The sequence below is a fragment of the Anabrus simplex genome, chromosome 11 (assembly GCF_040414725.1).
Source record: "Anabrus simplex isolate iqAnaSimp1 chromosome 11, ASM4041472v1, whole genome shotgun sequence".
NCBI classification, from domain to species: Eukaryota; Metazoa; Arthropoda; class Insecta; order Orthoptera; family Tettigoniidae; genus Anabrus; species Anabrus simplex.
The window spans coordinates 86,292,761-86,314,617 of NC_090275.1; the positions used below are offsets into that span (position 1 = coordinate 86,292,761).

The 21,857-nt window shown below is 38.3% G+C and overlaps 1 protein-coding gene across 2 annotated transcripts in view; it reads left to right on the plus strand.

The window, feature by feature from the left end:
- Positions 1 to 21,857, plus strand: part of LOC136883437 (fatty acid synthase) — an 844,467-nt gene that overhangs the window by 548,304 nt on the left and 274,306 nt on the right. For both annotated transcript variants that reach the window (XM_068229660.1, XM_068229661.1), the window contains one exon: positions 5,322 to 5,558. In XM_068229660.1, coding sequence (XP_068085761.1) covers positions 5,322 to 5,558 — 237 coding nt within the window. The remainder of the gene's footprint in view (positions 1 to 5,321; positions 5,559 to 21,857) is intronic.

Sequence of the window (21,857 nt, forward strand, 5' to 3'; positions counted from 1 at the left end):
GATGTTCAATTTCTAATCACTAGCTTGCCTGCCAAATTCCAAACGTCTCCACAGTGTGATGCAAGTGTGTAATGGACTAGTATAACTTGGAAAAAGATCTCTAAACCCGTGGGTAGATAGTAGAAATATTGAGCTCTATTAGTAGGTGTTGTTGTTGTTATTATTATTGTAGCCGCACTCAAGATGATACGCGCGCATACACGAACTAATAATAATGATATGAAAATAAGAAAACTATAATAATAAATAATATGAAAATAAACTTGGAAAATAATAATAATATTAATAAAGTTGACACTTAATAATAATATGAATAGGGAAAAAGTAAAATATCAGAATAGCAGCGGTTTCACATCTAAAGTTGGAAGCGTGATGGATAACTTATAAATATGCAAAATTGAACCATATGCAAGGGAACACTTACAGGCCTAATAATGACAACTGAGGAAGGATTGTAGAACGTGCAGGGGTCCTATTGAGGTCTGCAGGAAGGTATGATGTTATGGGGAAGAAAAGGTTCACAAGAATCACCCTCTAGCTCAACTATATTAAAATTAACAAAATACAACTTCAAAAGAAACAAATAAAAGAATTGCAGATTAGCAGATCCATAATATATTAAAACCAAGGATGTTTAAATAGACTTTAACAAAAGATACAGGTCCATGAAACTGAAATCAAGACATAATCAGGATACTTAAGTAAATCTGCAAAACACACTGTTTAACATAGTAAGGTGATACTGAATTACAATGTACTGTCAAAAGCAAAATGCAGGTGACTGTCTGCAGAAAACAGCATCATTCTTAAAGTGAAATTAATGAGGACGGGAATCTAGGGCAAACTCACACGTTGAATTTAAAACATTGAAAATTACATTAAACGAGAAAATACCGAAACACGGAAGGAATGAAATAAAATCAAACATAATCAGAAAAGCATAGAAATAGCACTTACTAAGAAGGTCAGGAGTTCCTGAGGGGAACTAGGCCCCGAACGCGAACGCTCGCTAGGGCGGTCGGATGGAAATGGCACCAAGAACTCGCATCACACACACAAAGCTGGCAGGAGGCTGGAAATGGCCTGATCACAAACAGCCAACAGGACACTGAATTCCTCTAGATTCCCATTTGTTTTTCACCAATTGGAAAGGCCGTTATTTTGACCAATCCAATTGTATGACCATGTATGGTCAGTTTACGATAGCAGTTTCACACATCTCAAATATTCCTATTGTGACACAGTTTTCATCATTGGAAACCGTATGTGCGGTATAGGATGCCTCAAAATTAAAGCACCTTACAAAATTTTTCAAACGTTACAAAATTATAATTCTTGATATACAGGTCACTTAATCACTTTTGCAATGTTAAAAATATTCAAATTTCATAACTCCCCTTCTTGAGGTTTCCCTAAATTACATTTTTGTAAAACAATATTACAAACATATTCAAATTAATATTTTCTTCCAGTTACATAAAAATTCCAGCAGAGTCAGAGTCTTTATTTATTCATTTTTTACAATACTAAAATATTACAAACAAAAATAATATTCTGCTCTCCTTTCTTGATGACAAAAATGCAGTTCTGCTGTCCTTTTTTGATGACACACCGGTGACATCTATTATTATTATTATTATTATTATTATTATTATTATTATTATTATTATTATTATTATTATTATTATTATTATTATTATTTGTGAGATGTGGCTCTGAAGTTGTTTATGTCTATTAGTATTATTATTTATGTACTTATGTATGGACTTTATTTGGTATAAATCATGGTTGTATCATTTATTATTTGTGTGTTGTATGATCTGTCTTGTGTAACAAAACATGTGAGGTTATATCACAACACTTCTGCTGTATGTATGTTAATATGACTTTATTTAATGCAAGAACATGTAACTAAAAGTATATATTATTACCTGTAAATATAATGTATAAAACCCAATGTAATGTTGTGCAACACAGGGTAATATTCTAGGACAACACACCTTTGTCACTAGAGTCTTATAGAACATTCTATCCATTTGTATATAGGTTATTGGAGACTTGAGAAGATACGAGAAAAACATGTTGTGTCATACTTTTCTAGAAGCCTGGACTGGCAATGTATACAAAGAGCCAGTCTTGGGAGTTGAATTGACTTATTAGCGAAAGTCACTAGTCAAATTCAGTGTGTGAACTCGTGTTGTGATTTTGTTGTGTTGGTAATTGGTTGACATGCTAATATGGCAGTCTTCTTCTTCTTCTTCTTCTTCTTCTTCTTCTTCTTCTTCTTTGAGTCAGTTCAAGGTAGTAGTTCATTAGTGTGTGTGTATAATGTATATATAATTTGTAAATAAAACAGTGTAGATAATTGACAGCATTTCATGTGTGCATCATTTTGAATACTGTACTGGAGGGACACCCGCCCCATGGATTTAAATTAAGTGCCTTTGAGAAGACCATCTATAACTTCGGCGTCAAGCTACTTGGTAAAAGAAGTTTGGACACTTTTCGACAGAGGTCTCTAATGTCAACCTAGGTGGTCCCTTTTATGAGAGGATGGTCAGTTAAAATTCTAGATAAAATTTTGTATTCATTAGTTGGTCAAACTGAATTGTTTTTAATTTTTTTTTGGTGTTCTAAAGTTATCAACACTTCTATCTCTTCCTGCCAACTTAATAAAAACAAACCAAACCCCATGGCACTACAGCCCTTGAATGGCCTTGGCCTGCCAAGTGACCGCTGCTCAGCCCGAAGGCCTGCAGATTACGAGGTGTCATGTGGTCAGGAAGACGAATCCTCTCGGCCGTTATTCTTGGCTTTCTAGACCGGGGCCGCTATCTCACTGTCAGATAGCTCCTCAATTCTAATCACGTAGGCTGAGTAGACCTCGAACCAGCTCTCAGGACCAGGTAAAAATCCCAGACCTGGCCGGGAATCGAACCCGGGACCTCCGGATAAGAGGCAGGCACGCTACCCCTACACCACGGGGCCGGCTTGCCAATTTAATATTTCAACCAATAAGAAATATTTGTATATTTATTAAATTAACCTATAGGAATTGTGGGTGTGTCAGGGCCTTGGCCAAGAAAAATCTGAAAACTTCCTCTCCACTATAAAAGCTGGGACCGTTCAGGCCATGTTGTCTTAGTGATCGCTCCAGTCAAGAGGTTCAGAGTGTGCTCATAGAGGAGGCGGGGGCTACCTTGTCCATCTTCAGAAGGCCCATCAGCTCAAGGTAATGGCAGACCGTTCGTAAACATGCAATAGCCTCAGGAAGTTACTTTGAGAGGAAGGTTTCAAAATTCTTTATTAATGTGAATTTCAAACTTTACATGTAAATTTCAAATAAGTCTAAGGACTTTAGTCTAACTTAGGGAATAAAGAGTGTGAACTCTCTTGTATTCACCTTCAACTTGGTGACTATGATTTTGTAATCTTTAAAATCTATCTCGTGAATTTTGTAACTTAAATATTTCTCTCCATCTAGTCACTTCCGTAGTATAGGCTTAGCCTCTGTAACTTTTGGCCATAAGCCCACATAGGGTTTTAAGTATTTTTCGTGTGAATTTCAAGGAGTGCAAGTGTTTGGGTCCTAACATTTTGATTTTTAGCCAGTAACTTTAACCTTTTCTTCTTTTTTGACTAAGGCCACGTAGAATGGGCACTTATTGCCCCTGTTAAAGTTAACTATCTTCATGTAATTTCGACTGTTGAGCAGATGAGACAGTGTCTACCGTTGGTTTTATTAAATGTAGAGTGTGCCTTTAAAAGGCCTAAACTTGTAAATTACCGAACTCAATAGCTGCAGTCGCTTAAGTGCGGCCAGTATTCGGGAGATAGTGGGTTCGAACCCCACTGTCGGCAGCCCTGAAGATGGTTTTCCGTGGTTTCCCATTTTCACACCAGGCAAATGCTGTTGCTGTACCTTAATTAAGCCCACGGCCGGTTCCTTCCCACTCCTAACCCCTTCCTGACCCATCGTCGCTATAAGACTTATCTGTGTCGGTGCGATGTAAAGCAACTTGTAAAACCTGAAAATTTTGGGAGAAAAGTCTCTTAGTCGGTAATTGAGTGGAGCAAAGATGCTCTTTTTCTATCATTGTAAATTCTGTATGTCAGTCTTCTTGAATGTTGGGTGTAGGGAGCAGTAGTGCTCTTGTTAAATTTGTAATTAGGGAGCCTGAAGCTCAGGTTGTTAAATGGTTGTTATTTGATTATTCCAGATTTTTCAAATATTGTTACTCAAGCTCACGAGCTAGAACTTGTACGTAATTTATTGTCATTTGCTTAGTAAAGTGTAAGGTTTGAAAAGAAAAGAAAAAAAAAAAGGAGAAAGAAATATATCTCAAATTTTTAAAGTTTTAAATTAATCTTCTTTCTTTTGTATCCACCCATTCATGCCCGCACCTTCTTTCACCTCTGTGTTCTACAGAATCCCCGCTATTGATGGAGATTTGTCCACCGGATGGATATATTAAGCCTTGAGCAGACCCCTTAGTGCTATTCAACAGAAGCAGGCTATGTGCTGGCACTGTGTTTCACCCTCTCCCTTCCTAATATCATAATGTCATTCATTTGATCTTATTAATTCCTCTGATGAGGTTGACACCAGTAAGGGCATCCAGTCATAAAAAGATTCATCTCACTTCATACCAGACCCTGTAGAGCAGTGGGGCAAGGGTTGGGACATACATTGTTATGGACACTCCTTAGAACTGTTAATTCCAGAGATATTTGAAATTTTGTGAAATACAGTATATAATACTGGTAATTGTAAATATCTCTGTTATTATTCTGCTCAAGGTGCAAATACATGAAACATAAAGGATTAGATATTACCTTTTTACATAAACATTTTAAGAAACCATCTTTGGTGATTTCCAAAAATTCAATAGACTTTTCTTTCTTTTTCCATTACACAATGTTAGTTGGTTTTAAGTATACTTGGGCTTTTAGGCAACCTCTAAATCTAGGAAGTGTTACAGTGTAATAAATATATATGTCCTGTTTTTTCAATATGGTTAATATTAAAGAAGAAATTTGACATTTCCTGTTTTGGCTCTCTTAATGTTGGTACCCCACTCTATATCCATCAAATAACATATACAACCTAGTGCACACTTTGTCTAACCCTTGAACCTAAATACTAAATTTTGAGAAAATTTCTTCCGCTATTTTAGTGTAATGTTGACACAAACAAAAAACAAACTGAACCTGTTTTCAACTTTTGTGCATGTAATCTGAGATAAATATGAATATGAAGCAAAGATCAAGTTTATGGATGAAATTATAATTTTATATATATGGTATTCTCGGTGTTCTAGGTGTGTCTTTACCCTGGATAAGGATGCCCCATCATTTGATCCTACACTTCCTTTCTATTCTACGCAGCTGGACAAGGATCTGGCTGTGAACGTATTAAAAAATGGACAGTGGGGCAGTTATCGTCACTTGCTGTTGGATGCCTTGCCAGTAATAGATTCTCCACATGCCTACAGTCATGTAACCACCTATGGAGATCTCAGCAGTATGACTTGGCTCCAAGGAAGGGAGAAAATAAAGTGAGTGCTTTCCTTTTGCTTATTAGATTTCTTTACAGAGAATAGAATAGGGTTGACAGGTGTCCTGTATATATTGATCTCACACATGACAGTCAAAATCTTGTATTTGTGGACCAGTAAGAAACAACCATTCTAACATTTCCTTCGGTTATTTCATTTATATCAATCTTAAGGATTTCTTGTTTTATGTAGAAATATTGCTTTGACAACCAAAACACATATAAAAAATACTGTATATACCAAATAATCTGTGTAAATTGTTTTCAAAATCTGGTGGTGAAAGGATGCGGTGGAGGTATTATTTGCATCAAGTTTGGTACAGCGCTCCTGACACACACAAATCTGGAAGTTCGCAGTTTTTCCCTCTCTGACGGCAACTCAATTTCTGCCATAAGCAAGAAGCAAATATGTATGGGGCATGCCTCTTGGTTGTGGCAGGAACAGAGTTTTAAAACACTCCAAGATAACTTCACAGTTGACCATATTTAATACTAATATTGTCTTGACAACAAAGATTAAAAATCCACTGATACACCAAAAAGATGGTTGAATATTGCTGCACTAGCAGCACCTAGCAAGTTCATGTGCAAGGAAGAAGTACCGTAAATGTTCACTTTTGCAAACTCATAAAACAGATATAACAGTACTCAACTTTCTAAATGAATATATAGCGAGCAACTGCGCATTTACGAGTTAATGGGATCTCTGCACTGAAATCTTCCATTAGACATGTCAGTAAGGAGCGTACAAGAACTATTCCTGGCAGTGGCAAAATGTTAAGGGCAACATTGCCATCACCCAATAAACTGTCCTGACATATCTGCGGAAGTGGAAAACTCAGGGTTTGTATTTGAATAACTCATATATATGTATCCTTTATGCACATAATGCCACTTCAAGCTGGTTTTCCTCCAAATCCCGCAAAATAGTGGCCATCATTTTGCCTGTTGAAGACAACCTTTTGAAGTTCATTTTTTGAGGTGAATTTGCATGATGGTTTAAAATGGTGCAACTGTCACTATTCTTTGAAGGAAGTCATTTGCACTATTTTCGTATAGCAATCAAGAGTTCGATGCACATGGTCTTTCTTGTTTCTAAACGAGTAGCTGTCAACATCCTTGGAACCCACCTGGAACAAACCTTTTTTCCAACTCTAGCTATTCCAGTATTCCTACACAGATTCTTCCCCAAATCCCAATTCGTGTGACATTTTGCTTATAATTGTTGACATGCTACGCAATGTTAGGTGTTTGTGTAATGTGCAGTCTACCACTGCAAGGAGAATCTTCAATCTTGATGGGCATTTTGTTGCCCAGTAACCTCTGTGCTCTGTGACTTACTGTACTGCAGCCAACAGCATTGTCTCCATACACTTGTTTCAACCTCTTGTAGATACCTCCCATCATCTCGTGCTCACAAAACAGGAAGTCTGTTGTTGATTTTGACAGATATCAAGTGCTACAACCTCACCACATGTGGGAACTGGTTGAACTAAATTTTAAAGCAAGTAGTAAAGGTGTTTCTATGAAGAAAAAATGGCTATGTTAAAACAAGTGGTACATTAACGAATGTAGGTTTTCATTGCTTATTGTCATTTACTAAAATAAATAAATAGTGTATCTTGTTAATATAAAGTGGCTTTAATCCAGATGCAATATTTATTTATTTTAATAAGTGGTACATTAGTTTTGGAATGATCCTTGTATTTAAAATTTAGTTACAGTGAAATCTCCATATAACGATTACCAGTACAATGATAATCCCCTCTGTAAAGATAAAATGTTCCAATCCCAGCGTGCATTATATTAATTCAATGAAAAATTCCTTTCAATTTTATGATACTCTGAGATAAATCTCTCAATTATGATTGCCTTTTCAGACCCTGGTGATGTGCTTTCCTCCTGATACTATTATAATTCTAGTACTAAAGTAATTAGTATACAATGTGGTAACATAATACACACAAAAACATTAAAATAATAAACAAGCAAAGGAGATATAAACTTAGTTGTTGTGGGATACATTTTGCCATTAAATACAATTTAAGAATAGTTAAAAATCATCTTGTAAAATCAAAATTAAACAAAGTAAAATGCACAAAAACTAAGTAGAAAGTGGAAGGAACCCTACAAGGTCATGGAACGAAGAACTTTGGTGGCCGAAACTTCAAACAAAGAATAATTTAGTTAATATCTACTTACAGAAAATATTTATTATAAAAACATTATCATCATCATCATCATTTTACAGTTCCAGTTTCCCGACTGCTGTTGGCGAGCCTCTTCCATTCAGTCTTATTGAGATAAGTGCTGTTGTTAATGACGTTCTCCAGTGTCCTTCCCCGGTCTGCAATGTCCATCCATTGGGTTCTTTGTCTTCCCACCATCTGTTTCCCTGCCACATGTTGCTCCAAGTTAACATATGCTGTCCTTGTTGGCTCTATCCTCATTACATGCCCAAACCACCTCAGTCTGGACATGTTGATCTGATGTAACAATCCCAGGTTCCTTCCGAACCACATCATTCCTCAACTTGTCTTATATACCTTACCTTACCTATGGCGCGACGGCCCGTTTTCGGGTCATGGCCTCCCCAGTTGCTCTACGCCAAACTTGTCGATCTCGTGCAGCTACTCTCCAATTCCGGATATTGACGATATGTGCTGCGTGCTGATGTACACCATCTTCCCATCTGTTACGTGGCCTTCCCACAGGCCTCCAAAGTCTCCTAAGAATACCTTCTTTGGGATTAGGTGTTCTTCCATCCTAATTAGATGACCTGCCCATTTAAGTCTCTTCATTCAAATGGCATGCGACAGGGGTGCCTCCCCATACATACAGGGAATATAGTTTATTGTTATATCTAATTCTCGATTCCCCTTGTACGCAAATGGGTCCGTAAATTCTCCTCAGGATTTTCCTTTCGAAGGAATCTATCTTCTCCACGGCTTTCTTTGGGAGGGTCCACGTTTCACTTCCATACATCACTATACTGCGAATGAGGGTTTTGTATAGCATAACTTTTAAGCTCAACATGGTCTATTTGATTACAGGTCTTTCCATCCGGCGATATCCATGTTTGCTTGTGTACCTCCTTATGAGGGAAACAAGTTGACATCACTTTCATGTTTCTACTGGTAGCAAGGTCAAGTAATCTCTGTCCATTATCATTAGTATTGTTGTGTAAACTATGGATCCCTATTATTCCTTGATATATCTCCTCCTTCCCAATTTGTACATTTAGGTCTCCTATTATCATCTTAGCATCGTTTGATGGGATTGAATCTAGCACTTGTTCCAGTTCAGAATAGAACTGATCCTTGACTATCTGTTCCTTGTCTTCCGTTGGTGCATATACATTTACAATTGTTAAGTTGTAGAATCGCATTTTTCACTCAGTGTTGCCAATCTTTCATTTACTGCCAAAAACTGTAATACATCATCTTTAGCTTGTTTTCGTACTATAAATGCTACTCCTCCTTCTTGTGTATTCCTTGGCTTCCCACTACTGAAAATTGTGTGGGTTTTGGTGTCCCAGATCTCATCCCTTCCTGACCATCTAGTTTCTTGTAAGGCTGCTATGTCCACTTTGTTGACTTCTAGTTTCTGCATCAGTACTTTCAGTGCTCCGGCTCGTAGAAGTGTGCGTACATTCCATGTACCAATTGCATAGTCCATTGCCTTTAGCTTAGCTCGTCGTCTATTAAATCCACCATTCCGAGGCATATTCTGGGGCTTCGCAACAGTTTGTTTTCCGGAGCGAGGTTGTTAGCCTTGCTCCAACCCCCAGCAATCCTGGAGGACCGATGTTTTCTGTTAGGGTTGTCTCCCTTAGCTGATTGGTCCCCATTTAAGTATCAGGAACTCGCTTTCTGCCCTTACATGACTTAGCCGTGTACCTTAAAGAATGTACCCATTGCCCAGAGGCCACGGCATGGACGTGCATGTATCGGACTTGGTAGAAATAAATGGCATTTCCTGTGTTTTGCTAGTACATTCCCATCAGCAAGAAGTGCACCCACAGGACCACATACTACCCCTTCGATCCCCACTTGTCTTATATGGTTTTTTGAATTGTGGACCTAAGGAACTTCCATCTCAGATGCCTGCAACCTTGATGAGTCATTCCTAGTGCAGGGTGCAGGTTTCAGTACCATAGGTTAAGATTGGTATGAAGTACTGATTGAACATCACCAGCTTTGATTTTGTTGGTACTTTGGGATCCCAGAGGAGTGTTCGTACTTGCTGGTAAAAGTGAGAGCTCTTCTGCACTCTATTTGCCACCTCCTTTGTGGTTAGTGTATCTTGAGATATAACACTGCCGAGGTATGTAAAGTTTTCCACACTTTCTAGTGGATGGTTTTCTAGCAGTATGTTCGCTGGTCATCCCTCTCTGTTTATTGCTATCACTACTGTTTTGAGTTCGCTTATCTTGAAATTGAACTCCTGGAACTTAACCTTCCATTCATTGAGTCTCGACTGTACTACTTGTTCCTCTGTTTCTCCCCAGATCATAACATCATCGGCAAAGGCCATTGCATTTAGTTCACCAGAGGTTTTCTTGATGTTCTTCATTATGTCATCCATGATGGTGATAAACAATGATGGGAAGAGTGCACTGCCTTGCTGGACTTCACTTTCAGTTTTGAACCAGGATGAATGTCCATCTCCCAATTGCGTACAGCTGGTACAGTTCTCATACAGCAACTGAACTTTCCTCACCAGTCCCTCTGGCACATTCCTTTTTCTCAGGCATTCCCATATCTTCTCTCTTGCAGTGCTGTCATATGCCTTCTCAATGTCAAGGAAAACCATAAACAGATCTTTGCCTTTTTCCCAATATTTTTCCATTAACATACAGACACCTGAAGATTAGTTCTGTTGTGGACCTGTTAGGCCAGAAGCCATACTGTTCCTCTTCAAACTGTGGCTCTAAAATGACTCGCAATCTGCTCTAAGATTTTCTCCAGAATCTTAAGCCTATGAGAAAAGTGTTATTCCCCAGTAGTTGGAGCATTTTCGGTGATTTCCTATCTTAAACAAGGGGATAATGACACCCTTGCTCCAATCAGTAGGTATCTTGCCATCTTTCCAAAGTGCATTGAGCACTCTGTGTAGCCACTGTAAACCCTGGACTCCTGCTGCTGTAATCATGTCTGTGGCATGACTTCATCAATTCCTGGGGATTTCCCTTGCGGCATCTTCTTAAAAGCTACTTCTGTTTCTGCCCATGTAATGGGAGGTACCTCTGTGCAGGTTTCAACAGCTGGTTCTTTTGTTCTCTGATCCGCTTCTGTCCTGTTCAATAGGTGATCAGAATGATTCCTCAGAACCTCTCTGATGTTCTCTTCTTTTCTGGCCAGGTTTCCATTAGGATCCTCAATTACTTTGATGGTTTCAGCTGAATTCCTTTTGTTTTTGATCACTCTGAACAATAGTTTCATATTGCCTCTGCTGTCTTCCTTCGGTTTTTGACTAAATTTCTCCCGCCCTTTACCTTCTTCTCTTCTACTACTCTTTTAACTCTCATTTTCTTGTCCTGGTAAACTTCCTCGAGGTCTCTGATCTTCCCCTCGTCCCTTATCTCTTCTGGCTTGGATTTCTCCCTATCTCGTTCTTTTTGTGCTATGTTCCTTTCCTTTATTGAGGATCTTGCTCTCTCATTCCACCAGGGTGTCTCTTTTTCCCTTACTCTCACACTTGTCTTCCCACAAACCTCTTTTGCTTCTTTTATCAAGGTGTTTTTAAATCTTGTCCACTCTACCTCACCACTGTCCACTTCTTCCGTAGGCAGTTGTCCTCTTATACGGTCCTGATAGTCGGTTCTTTTTCCAATCTGTAGTAGTTCCCACACCTTAATCTTAGGTAATTTCCTGGTTGTTATCTTTGGTACATTAATGTCTTTCAGATCTGCTACTAATAACCGGTGGTGTCTATTGAGGTTCTCACTTGGAATCACCTTGACATCAGTCACTAGCCTACTTCTTTCTTTATCTGTAATGACATAGTCAATGACCGTCTTGCTCTTTCCATCCCAGCTGTAACGGGTAATCTTGTGACTGACTCTTTTGTTGAACCAACTGCTTTTTACTACCAAACAGAAGTCTAGGAGATGTTCGCATTCCGAATTCCTTCTCCCATAGCCATGTGGTCCCATCACCTACTCATAGTCATTCCTGTCTGTCCAGAGCTGTGCGTTAAGGTCCCTGATGATGATTGCCCTCTCTTCACTGATGATTACTTCTAGGTCTTCGAGAAACTTTTTCTTTTCATCTTGATTGCAACCCGTCTGAGGGGCATACACTCTCATACACAGGTTCTCTTTCCCAAGGTGAACTGTTGCCTTTTTTTTATCCTCTCATTGATGTACTGGATCTCTGTAATACCATCTAACTCTTTAGACAACATCAATCCTACTCCATTTGTCATCTCCCTGTTGTTACCATTCCAGTAGAGGGAATAGTTTTTCCTCAACTCTTTCTTCCTTTCACCTTTCCATTTAGTTTCACTCAGTCCTAGGATTGATATTTTCCTTCTCTTCTTGATATCCACTAACTCTTCACATTTCCCAGTCAAACCCAGTACATTGATTGTTACTATTCGAGTGTGTTGTCTTCTCCGGGGTTGTTGCACAATTGCAAGGCTTGGCAGGTAGTAAAAAGCAGTTGTTCAACAAAAGAGTCAGTCACAAGATTACCCGTTACAGCTGGGATGGAAAGAGCAAGATGGTCATTGACTATTGGTATTACAGGCTGTAAGCCATCATACCTGGCGTGGGTCTGTGGGTGGTGTTGAAAGCGATTGCCGTTACTCTCCAACTGACTTGCTAGGCCTAACGTTAGAGAAGATTTTCTGTCAGGGTTATCTCCCTGCCTTTAGTAGTCCCCTGCCACATCTGCAAGGCAATAGCTTCCAGTTGAATTTATGTGTCATTTCCTACACAGTGGCATTAACAAGCCCACTAAGGGTGAACTCCTCTGCCCATAGCCATTGGTTCTCCCTTAGTTTGTCAGGTTTGGTAACAGCTACACAACACTCGGCCAGACAGTTGCAGGTAGTACTATCTACAGTCGCATATGGTAGCAGGATGTACCTGACCTGACGTAATATAAAAATACTGAACACTACCGTTAACAAGAATACCAAATAGAAAAGGAAACCCTGAAGTAATTAAGTTGTAGTCTTACAGTCTTCTCGGTACTAAAATTTCATGTAAAATACATTTAATGTGAAGCGACCACCTTCACCCAAAAATACAGGTTGAAAGAAATTAAAGGAAACAGAACTACTGAGGCCAAGCTTAATGACAAATTAAATTTAGATTACAAAAATATTATAAAAGGCATGCCTCATAGCAATGTGAACAGGATGAAAAGCCTTCTTTACACCATAAAAAATTTACATTTGTTTACTGGCAGAAAAATCAATGTGTAAACCCCTGTGACAAATCAAAAGGGATGATATGAAATAAAGTTAAGTTACATTAGGAAATTTAAGATTTGCTTACCCCAAGAGAAGCCAGAGCTCCCGGACAACCCATCTGTTCTACATAAGGACAAAGACAGAAATCCAACCACCCTGCAACACGCTTCCCGAAGCTAGCTCGTGCCGGATGGTGCAACTGGAAGCGGCCCCGCAAAATTAATGACCAATGAGCGCACAGGAGTTACCTTCCGATTAATCTAAACCAGTCAAATTTAAAAGTTTAATTGGACGCTTGTTAAGAAACATCTCGAATCTTGTGCAAGTCCCAGAAAAGTCAACACATGTGGTACAGATTGTACTACAAATTTTGTCAATAAAATTTAAGACAGTTTTAAGTAATCCAAAATTTTCTTGAAGCCAAATATATATAAACTCGTGCAGCAACTTCATTCCCATTCCTAGGCTTTTCCTGTTCCATCATCGCCATAAGACCTATCTGTGTCGGTGCGACATAAAGCAACTGGCAAAAAAAAAAAAAAAAAAAAAAAAAGAGAGAGAGAGAGAATTACTGAGGGAGGTATCCTATGACGGGACTAATGCTGGATCACGACTGCCCACAAGGATGGTTAGAAGCAAAAGACACGGGTGCAAGCTTCGCTCCCATGAAGGAATGAGAAAACGAAAATGATGCAAGCACAAGGTAACCAATCTGACCAAAGAATTTTACTCTCGGCTTTCACATTCACCAATTAAAATTTTTGTTATTCCAACCAATCAAAGTTCTCTCTTCATTTCCGTTGATGAATGTTCGAGATCTTTCTTTTACACAACCCTAATTTTGCCACTAAAAACGGCACTTGTCTCTATAGTCTGTTTCACAAGTTAGATACATAATTTTGAAACTCACAACTACATGATAATTTAAACACAAAATTTTTTCCAAACATAATTCTTACCAACATTCAAAATGTTCATGAGTCCAGAAACATAATTCTTCCAAAACAGATACCACATAAAAATATTTTTTTAACTATGAACAAATTTTTCAAACAAAAATTGTAGAGGCTTCCGTCATTTTCCCACTGCTGTCCCAATTCCGGCCGCATCCTCCACCTCACAAACTTGAGCTACGCTCGAAACTGACAAGCGTTTATTTTTATATTAAATGGAGGTTTGGCCACACGTCACAAAGTACACAAACAAGGATGATAGATGGACAACAGCATGTGTGGAAGATGCCGGGAACGTGAATAGGTTGTGAATAAGACTTACAGGTTCCGAAAAATGTTGTTTATGAAACATAACTTTTAAGGTTCATTTAGTTAATGACCTTAACCTTCAAAAATGATTTTATAAAACACACAGCTTAACCTATTAATAAGCATTTACACAGCTCTCGTCAACACTCACAAAATAATTTGAAGATATCATTTAAGGTATTAATCTGAAATCAATGCCTTCCTCATTGGTGACCCTTGAGATCTAGGACTACGAAACAATAAAAGAACAATTGAAGGTGACCAAATTGACAGCCGTGCTTGCAGGCACAGGAGGGTTGGTAGTTCTGTCTGCAGAACCAAAGTGATGCCCTGGGCGCTAAATAAATACCAACAATTTTGAAGGTGATATCAACGAAATTTAAAATTTTAGTAACAAAGGTTAAACAGTAGCAATTTAGGAAACACAAGTAAGCTAACAGACATCAAGGGGATTCTGAGGACTGGACCATGTACTTAACAAAACCTATTTTGGAATTGAAGATTCCCTTATTGCAGTGAGCTACTCCCATTCTCCAGAGACAGGCAAACAAACAAAGTTACACAAGTAATTTTACAAGTAATGTGTGAAGGTTGCCTGCCCCTAAAACAAGAATGCGACAGTGCTGAAAAGTGCTTTTTTGATGAATTATATCATCGGAGATGCGAGGCTGCCCCGCCAAATTCCTGCAGCTGAAAAGGTTAAGACATGTTAAAGAAAATAAATCTTACATTATCCCGTCACTTAGGCCGGTACTCCTGCTTGGAGCGACAGCTCGGAACATACATGTCCACCTACCAGAGGAACAAGATGAGAATAGATGATGCTAGCTTTGCATCTTAGAATGTGAAGTCAAACCCCCCCACCAGTTTGCATGCATCCCCTTCAAGAACAAGGGAAGCACACAACGAATCATGTGCAGGATTCGACTGGAGCAGACTTCATGTGTTCTTACCACGAGGGTGGAATAATCTTGCACCCTCTGACAATTGCCTGAACACTCTGACACTTTCCGGAACATCTGAATTGTTTCTGGTGTTATTCCCATGCTCTCTAATGTTCCCCAGCACATCAGAAACAAAACTTGTTTGTGGTGCCAGCAAGACGCGAGGACGAAAGTGCAAGTCCCTCGATAGGGTGCCCAAACTGTCCTTCTCTATATCTTGCTGTGTAGCACAAAGACTCGTCTTTCATAATAATAATAATCTCCAGAACAAAGACACCCCCTTTACACAAGCAACCCCGAAGATCATTTTATATGCATATTATAAACTGGTACAATTAGGAACATTGTTACTCTCATACAAACTTTCCTTTTGTGTAAGCATAACAAGCAAGAGTGTTTATAGCTGTGTACTTATCTGAGAGGTAGGTCTGTTGAACTATTTCGGGAACTCGACAGCTATGGAATTCCTGGAAGATCTAGGTAGTGTGAATGCCAGAAGGTTTTAAATGGCAGTACTTTAGCTATTGGGCAGCTGCTTTAAACTAAAATAGCCCATTTTATATCTCGTGTAACTCTAGCAGTGAATCTTGATGCAATTAGGTTTTAGAGAAATGTGAAACAGACTGTCATTTCAGATTTCTTTAACTACAGTATTTTACAGTAGTGGAGTGCTGCATAGTGTGAGATTAAAATTATGTGGTCAATATGAATGTACTCTGCTGGACATAAGTAAGGTATTGTCATCTTGAATTGTGTGTATGTGTGTTTCTGTTGTTGCAAACCTCATATTAGTGGGAATTAAATGATATGATGTGGCAGGTAGTTAGCGCTAGTACTGCTTCAGGATTTACAGGACCGAGCTTGATAGCTGCAGTCGCTTAAGTGCAGCCAGTATCCAGTAATCGGGAGATAGTGGGTTCGAGCCCCACTGTTGGCAGCCCTGAAGATGGTTTTCAGTGGTTTCCCATTTTCACACCAGGCAAATGCCGGGACTGTACCTTAATTAAGGTCATGGCCACTTCCAATTCCTAGGCCTTTCCTATCCCATTGTTGCCGTAAGACATATCTGTGTCGGTGCGATGTAAAGCAAAATAGCAAATGCTGAGGTTAAAGTTACTGCATTACAGACATTCAAAAAAAAATTTGTAGCCACAAATAAATCATAACATACATGTATTGTATATCATTTTAAAGCTTAGAAATAGCACTAAACGTTGATGCAAGAAACAAAAAGATTAAATTAATAATGATGGGTAATACTGTGAAAAATACATAAACAAGTTTAACCAATTACAGACATGTTTAAAAATCCTGGCCTAAAAGTGGCTGAAATAATTTGTTGATATGACTGAAAATATTATTTATGTAATTTGTGCACCATAGGCTTATGATGGAGATCCATAACATTAATTTTAAGCCATTAGTTCCCTTTTGAAAAAATAAAAGATTTACCTCAACATTTTTCAGGAATACCAGCATGGTGTACAAAGTATTGACAAGGCGGAAAATTAATTAATTTACAGAAAAAAAAAAGTCTGCTCCAGTCGAATCCTGCACATGATTCGTTGTAACAGTTCACACATACACCAACATCTTATCCAAAGCAGCCATAGTTGGATCTTTTCACTTTTTTATTTCCAGGAGAATTGCATACAACACACCTGCGTTGACGATTATTGGGAAGTTTTGAACTTCTTCAGCACCACAGAGAGACTCCACAATGTTCACAATATTAGTTTATCTTCATCTGTGTTCTGTGTATATAAAATGTAGGCTTTGAAGATGGCCATGTCAACAAAATAAATTAAAAAAAAGATTGTACCAGTTCCTATGGCTAGCTCATTCAGCTGACACGTGATCATTTTTCTGATTAGACACATCAGTGCCCCTCATCCCCTTCGTATACTCTGTCACTACAACTGGCATAACAATTTCCCTCCCCTTCAAAGATCCATGTTTCACCTTGTGATTGATAGCTGCGCATGCAGTAGAGAGAACTGATAATAACTTTCTCTCTCCATGCAGTAAACAGCAGTGGGGCACTTCTTTTACATACAGTTTGTTTAGGCTCTAACGTTAAATAGTTTATTCCTGGAGGAAGATTTTTTTCTATTACTGCGAACAGAACCGGTGAAAAGAGTGTTCTTTTCCCAAAGAGCTAATACCAGGTCAACAGAAGTATACCAGTTGTCCACAACAATATGCTACCTCTTCTCAAATATACTTCCAATACTATTCAGTAAATTGAAAACTACATCAAACCCCAAACCTTTACCACTTGGTGCATCATGTGAATCAACACTGAACTGTATTTTATATGAGAAACCTGGTTCACACACCTTGAAAACTTTAATTCCCCACTGGTGGTAATGCTTGTTTGGCAGATACTGAATCAGATGAGTTCTTTTTTTAGTACCAACTAATGCCTCAACAATACTGAGTGTTTTCCTTGGAACATAATGATTTTTAAAACAAGAATTGAAGTGGTCAGTGGCTAGCCTAACCTTGAAGAGGGGATCATGGTCTGAGTCACCTGGTTTCTTGCTGCATGTGTTGTCCATAATATGGAAAAATCTGTTTATTAGTAAGAAAGTATCCCTTGCCATCACTTTTCTAGTGTGCTGAGTTGACTAATGACTCGACAGGTTCTTTTTCTTCACAAGATCCATATTTATGACCAGGCCAATAAAATGTTTTAAATCTGCCATCCCAATACCACCATCTGGCCTTAGACGAAATCGACTGTACTTCTGTAGAACACGTAACTTATGAATGTATTGTCTGGCATAACGATTAGTCTATTGCACTAATAATCTCCAGAAACCAAGGGTAAAAACAGAAAGAAGTACAAGATTGGGGCTGTGTTACGGGCAGGCATATTTCTGCGTCTTGGGTGGTAAACAGTAAATGAGACACTTTTTCTGGGGAATTCACTTTCTGGAGTTTACAGATCACACCAGTTCACACTCACACCTTCAATACTTACATTATCAGTTGCCTGAAAACCTGTTGTAGAACCTGGAAGCTCACCAACATATGCGTCACTGGAATTTGGGACGCTCTGTGATAATCTACCCGCTGCACTCAAAATTTCATTTTCATTTTAGTCATCTGATGAACTCTCCACATTATCCTCCACACAATTATCATTATCACTATCCGTATCATCATAAATAAGTCAATTTCATTATCGTCAACGTTAACAGACGCCATGTTGCTTAACTGATAACTTCAAGTGTAAAGATAAAATAGTGTCTGCCTTCCAAACAAATGATATTGGTGACTCACAAACAATTTCAAAAGAAAGATAAACCTTCCAACTAGCAGCTGAACATACTACTCCTGCCATCTGTTGTGATTCTTCAAACTACGACGACTTTCCCGACCGTCTGTCAGACAGACGATCACAGCTGAGAAACAGTCACAGTCTGTCAGACGGATAGTCCACAGTCCTTGGGTAAATATAATTGTGTTCACCAATTGACATAAGAAACCTATATTCTAAATCCTTCTTCTTAATGATAACTTCCCCTATAACAGTAATTATTTTCTGCCTGGGCAGTATCATTGTATCAAGATGTTACTGTACATATGTACATCATTTACAAACATTTTTTTTGTAGTAAATGTCTGACTCCATAGCTGAGGGGTCAGCACTTTAGCATTCAGTCATTCAATTCACAGCCAAGTTGAGGGATTTTAACCTGAACGTTAATTTCCTTTGCTCAGGGACTAGGTGTTTGTGCTGTGCCCAGCATGCCTGCAACTCACATGTCACACTTAACACTATCATACTTGCCAACATTTGAAAAAGGCTATCGGTAAAATTCACGCACGAAAAAATATCTAACAATTTTCTATGTACCCCAGCTTGATGACGATAATAATACTTCTGGGCTACAAAATACAATAATTCATGCTTTAAACAGGGTACTTCAATGAAATAATATCTACTTACATCACATTCCATTGATTTGTAGATGAACATAACAATCAAGAAGAAATCCATGTTAAACAGCAGCAGGCAGTATGAATATTGGTTTGGAGCATACATAACAGGACTTCCTTAATAAATTAAGCAGATATGTGATAATTGAAAAAGGCTTTACACAATAAAACTTGTTTAATGTAACACAGGCAAGAAATAATATAATACACACTGAAAATCACATGCTAGTTTGACTTTAAAGTCATTGTTGTGGCTTCCTGCAAAAAGTCTTGAGAAAATGTTTTTTTCATAACAGGTACCAGAACTCCTGGTCTTCAAAATAGAAATAGACTTCTGAGATTTGTTGGACATTGATGATCTTAAGTCTGTTATATTTTTCTTCACAAGGCTGAAAACTCGTTCCTGTTCTCATTGCTATGGGGTATGGTGAGAATAGAGAGCATTACTTGAGAAATTCGGTTATACTTAAGAAGTCCATCAGCTCCAAAAATATTCTTGATATTTGTGCCAACTGGAATCACTTGCAACAACTTTTGATTTGCAGCCAAAGTGTCATCTATCTGAAGAGCTGTGAACTGCCTCTGAAGCTCATTTACCACCTCATCTGTTGTTCCATTCTCTTCCTTGCATAACATGATAGGAAACTTCTCCAAGAAAAAACGAATGGAAGAAAACTGTGCATGTTCAATTTTGTCTAACCTAGCAACTTGAGTATGCTTTAAAATATCATCCTTGGGTGGAAACTTGTTGATGATATAGTCACAGGCAGTACAAAAGTAGTTTCTCATGATGATAAGAAAAGGAATTTATCTGTATCCTGGAGATCATTCACTATGTTTGAAGTCTGAATGCCAATAACTAACTTATCATCACTTCTTCGATTTTGAATCAAGTTGTACTCAACTTGAAGCAATGAGGAGCTTTTGACAATTTTGGGTTTAACAAACTTGGTGCACACTATCGGCATCCCTGAAAATGGTTTTCCGTGGTTTCCCATTTTCACACCAGGCAAATGCTGGGGCTGTACCTTAATTAAGGCCACGGCCGCTTCCTTCCAACTCCTAGGCCTTTCCTATCCCACTGTCGCCATAAGACCTATCTGTGTCGGTGTGACGTAAAGCCCATAGCAAAAAAAAAAAAAAAAACAACTTGGTGAACAACTGCTTTAGCAAATCCATTAGAATTTCTAATAAAAAGTGAACTTGTGGGGAAGAAGTCTGAAGGGCAACATTGAATTCATCAAGTACAGGAATAGTCACATGGAGGAAAGTGCAAAAGGCCTTGTTCAAGTTTGAGGACAGGAACATAAACAATTTTTCCTCTTGTGTTGTAGCAAAAGCCTTACTTTTTAGGATGGGTTTGTCACATTTGGAAGAATATGTCATTATTTTAGGGGCATGTGTAGTAGCAGAATCAAGAATTCTCTTCTTCTGATACTCTTTGGATCCACTTTGTTCAACTCTAGTTATTCTGAAAGATGTCAAGCTTGTGGAAATATTTTGGGTAGACTACATAATATTACTTCCTCGTTGAAGAAAGAAAGAAGCGGATCCCACTGATCCTGTAGTCTATCCAAACATCTGTATAAAGATAACCACCTAGTACATACATGCTTCAGAATTTTCTTTTCTTCTTTATTGTGCAAGTTCTGAAATTTCTGAAGGGGGTCTTCTCTTCTGACACTCTGCTCTAAGAAATAAAATATATCAACAAGGGTCTCATCCACTTTAATTGGTAATCTTCGGGCACCTTCCAGCTGCTAGATTAATCAGGTGGCAAATGAAACCTATGATGGCAATACCTGGTTGAACTTCCATCAGAACTGCTGAAACCCCATTTTTGTGTCCCATCATAACAGGAGCATTGTCGGAGCAGAAAGTCACATGATTTTCACTCGGTATGTTATGAGAATTCAGCTGTGATAACATCAGGTTGCCTATGTTTTGTCCTGTTGAGTCCCTGTGTAATGCTGGTATGGATAGCACAGTGCTCACTACTTTTTCCCACAGAATATCATAGAATGTAACAATAGTATACAACTTGGCATTTGTATCATTGCTTCCATCCATTGCCAAAGAAAATGGTCCATTCTGAAAGCACTTAACAACTTCAGAAGATGCATTTTTTGCCATTTTATTTACATTGCATGTAGTTTTCATGAGACCACAGCTATATTTCTTTGCAACTTCGGAAACATCTTCTCAAATAAAACATCAGCATAATCAGCTGCATCTAAGGGCACATTGTGTTCCTTTAAATTTAAGAATTTCATTTTAAGTCCGTATTGAACCGGCTCTAATTACGTCACTGTCAATGTTTCCAGACTTGGCAAAAAAGGTGTTGATTTTCTTCTTATCTTCCTTCAATTTAACATAACTTGCGTGTTTACCGCACTTCACATGATTACTTAAATCGTTTCTTCCACTATGCGTAGTATTAATATCACACCCACATACCGTGCAAAAGGCAAATTTTTCTTCCTTTCTTGATTTTAGAATGCACAAAAATTCAACAGAATATGATTCTTTAAATGTCTGGAAGTACTGTTTCATGTTGGATTTATTCATGAATCCTACAATAGGAATATAGCGTATGAAAATGTCTGAGAACAAATGTCTCGATATCTACTGAAACATAAAAAGGAACGTCGATCACTGAACGTCACAAATTTATAACATAAACACTCAAGGCAGTCAAATATTTCATTAAAACATGTCAAAGCA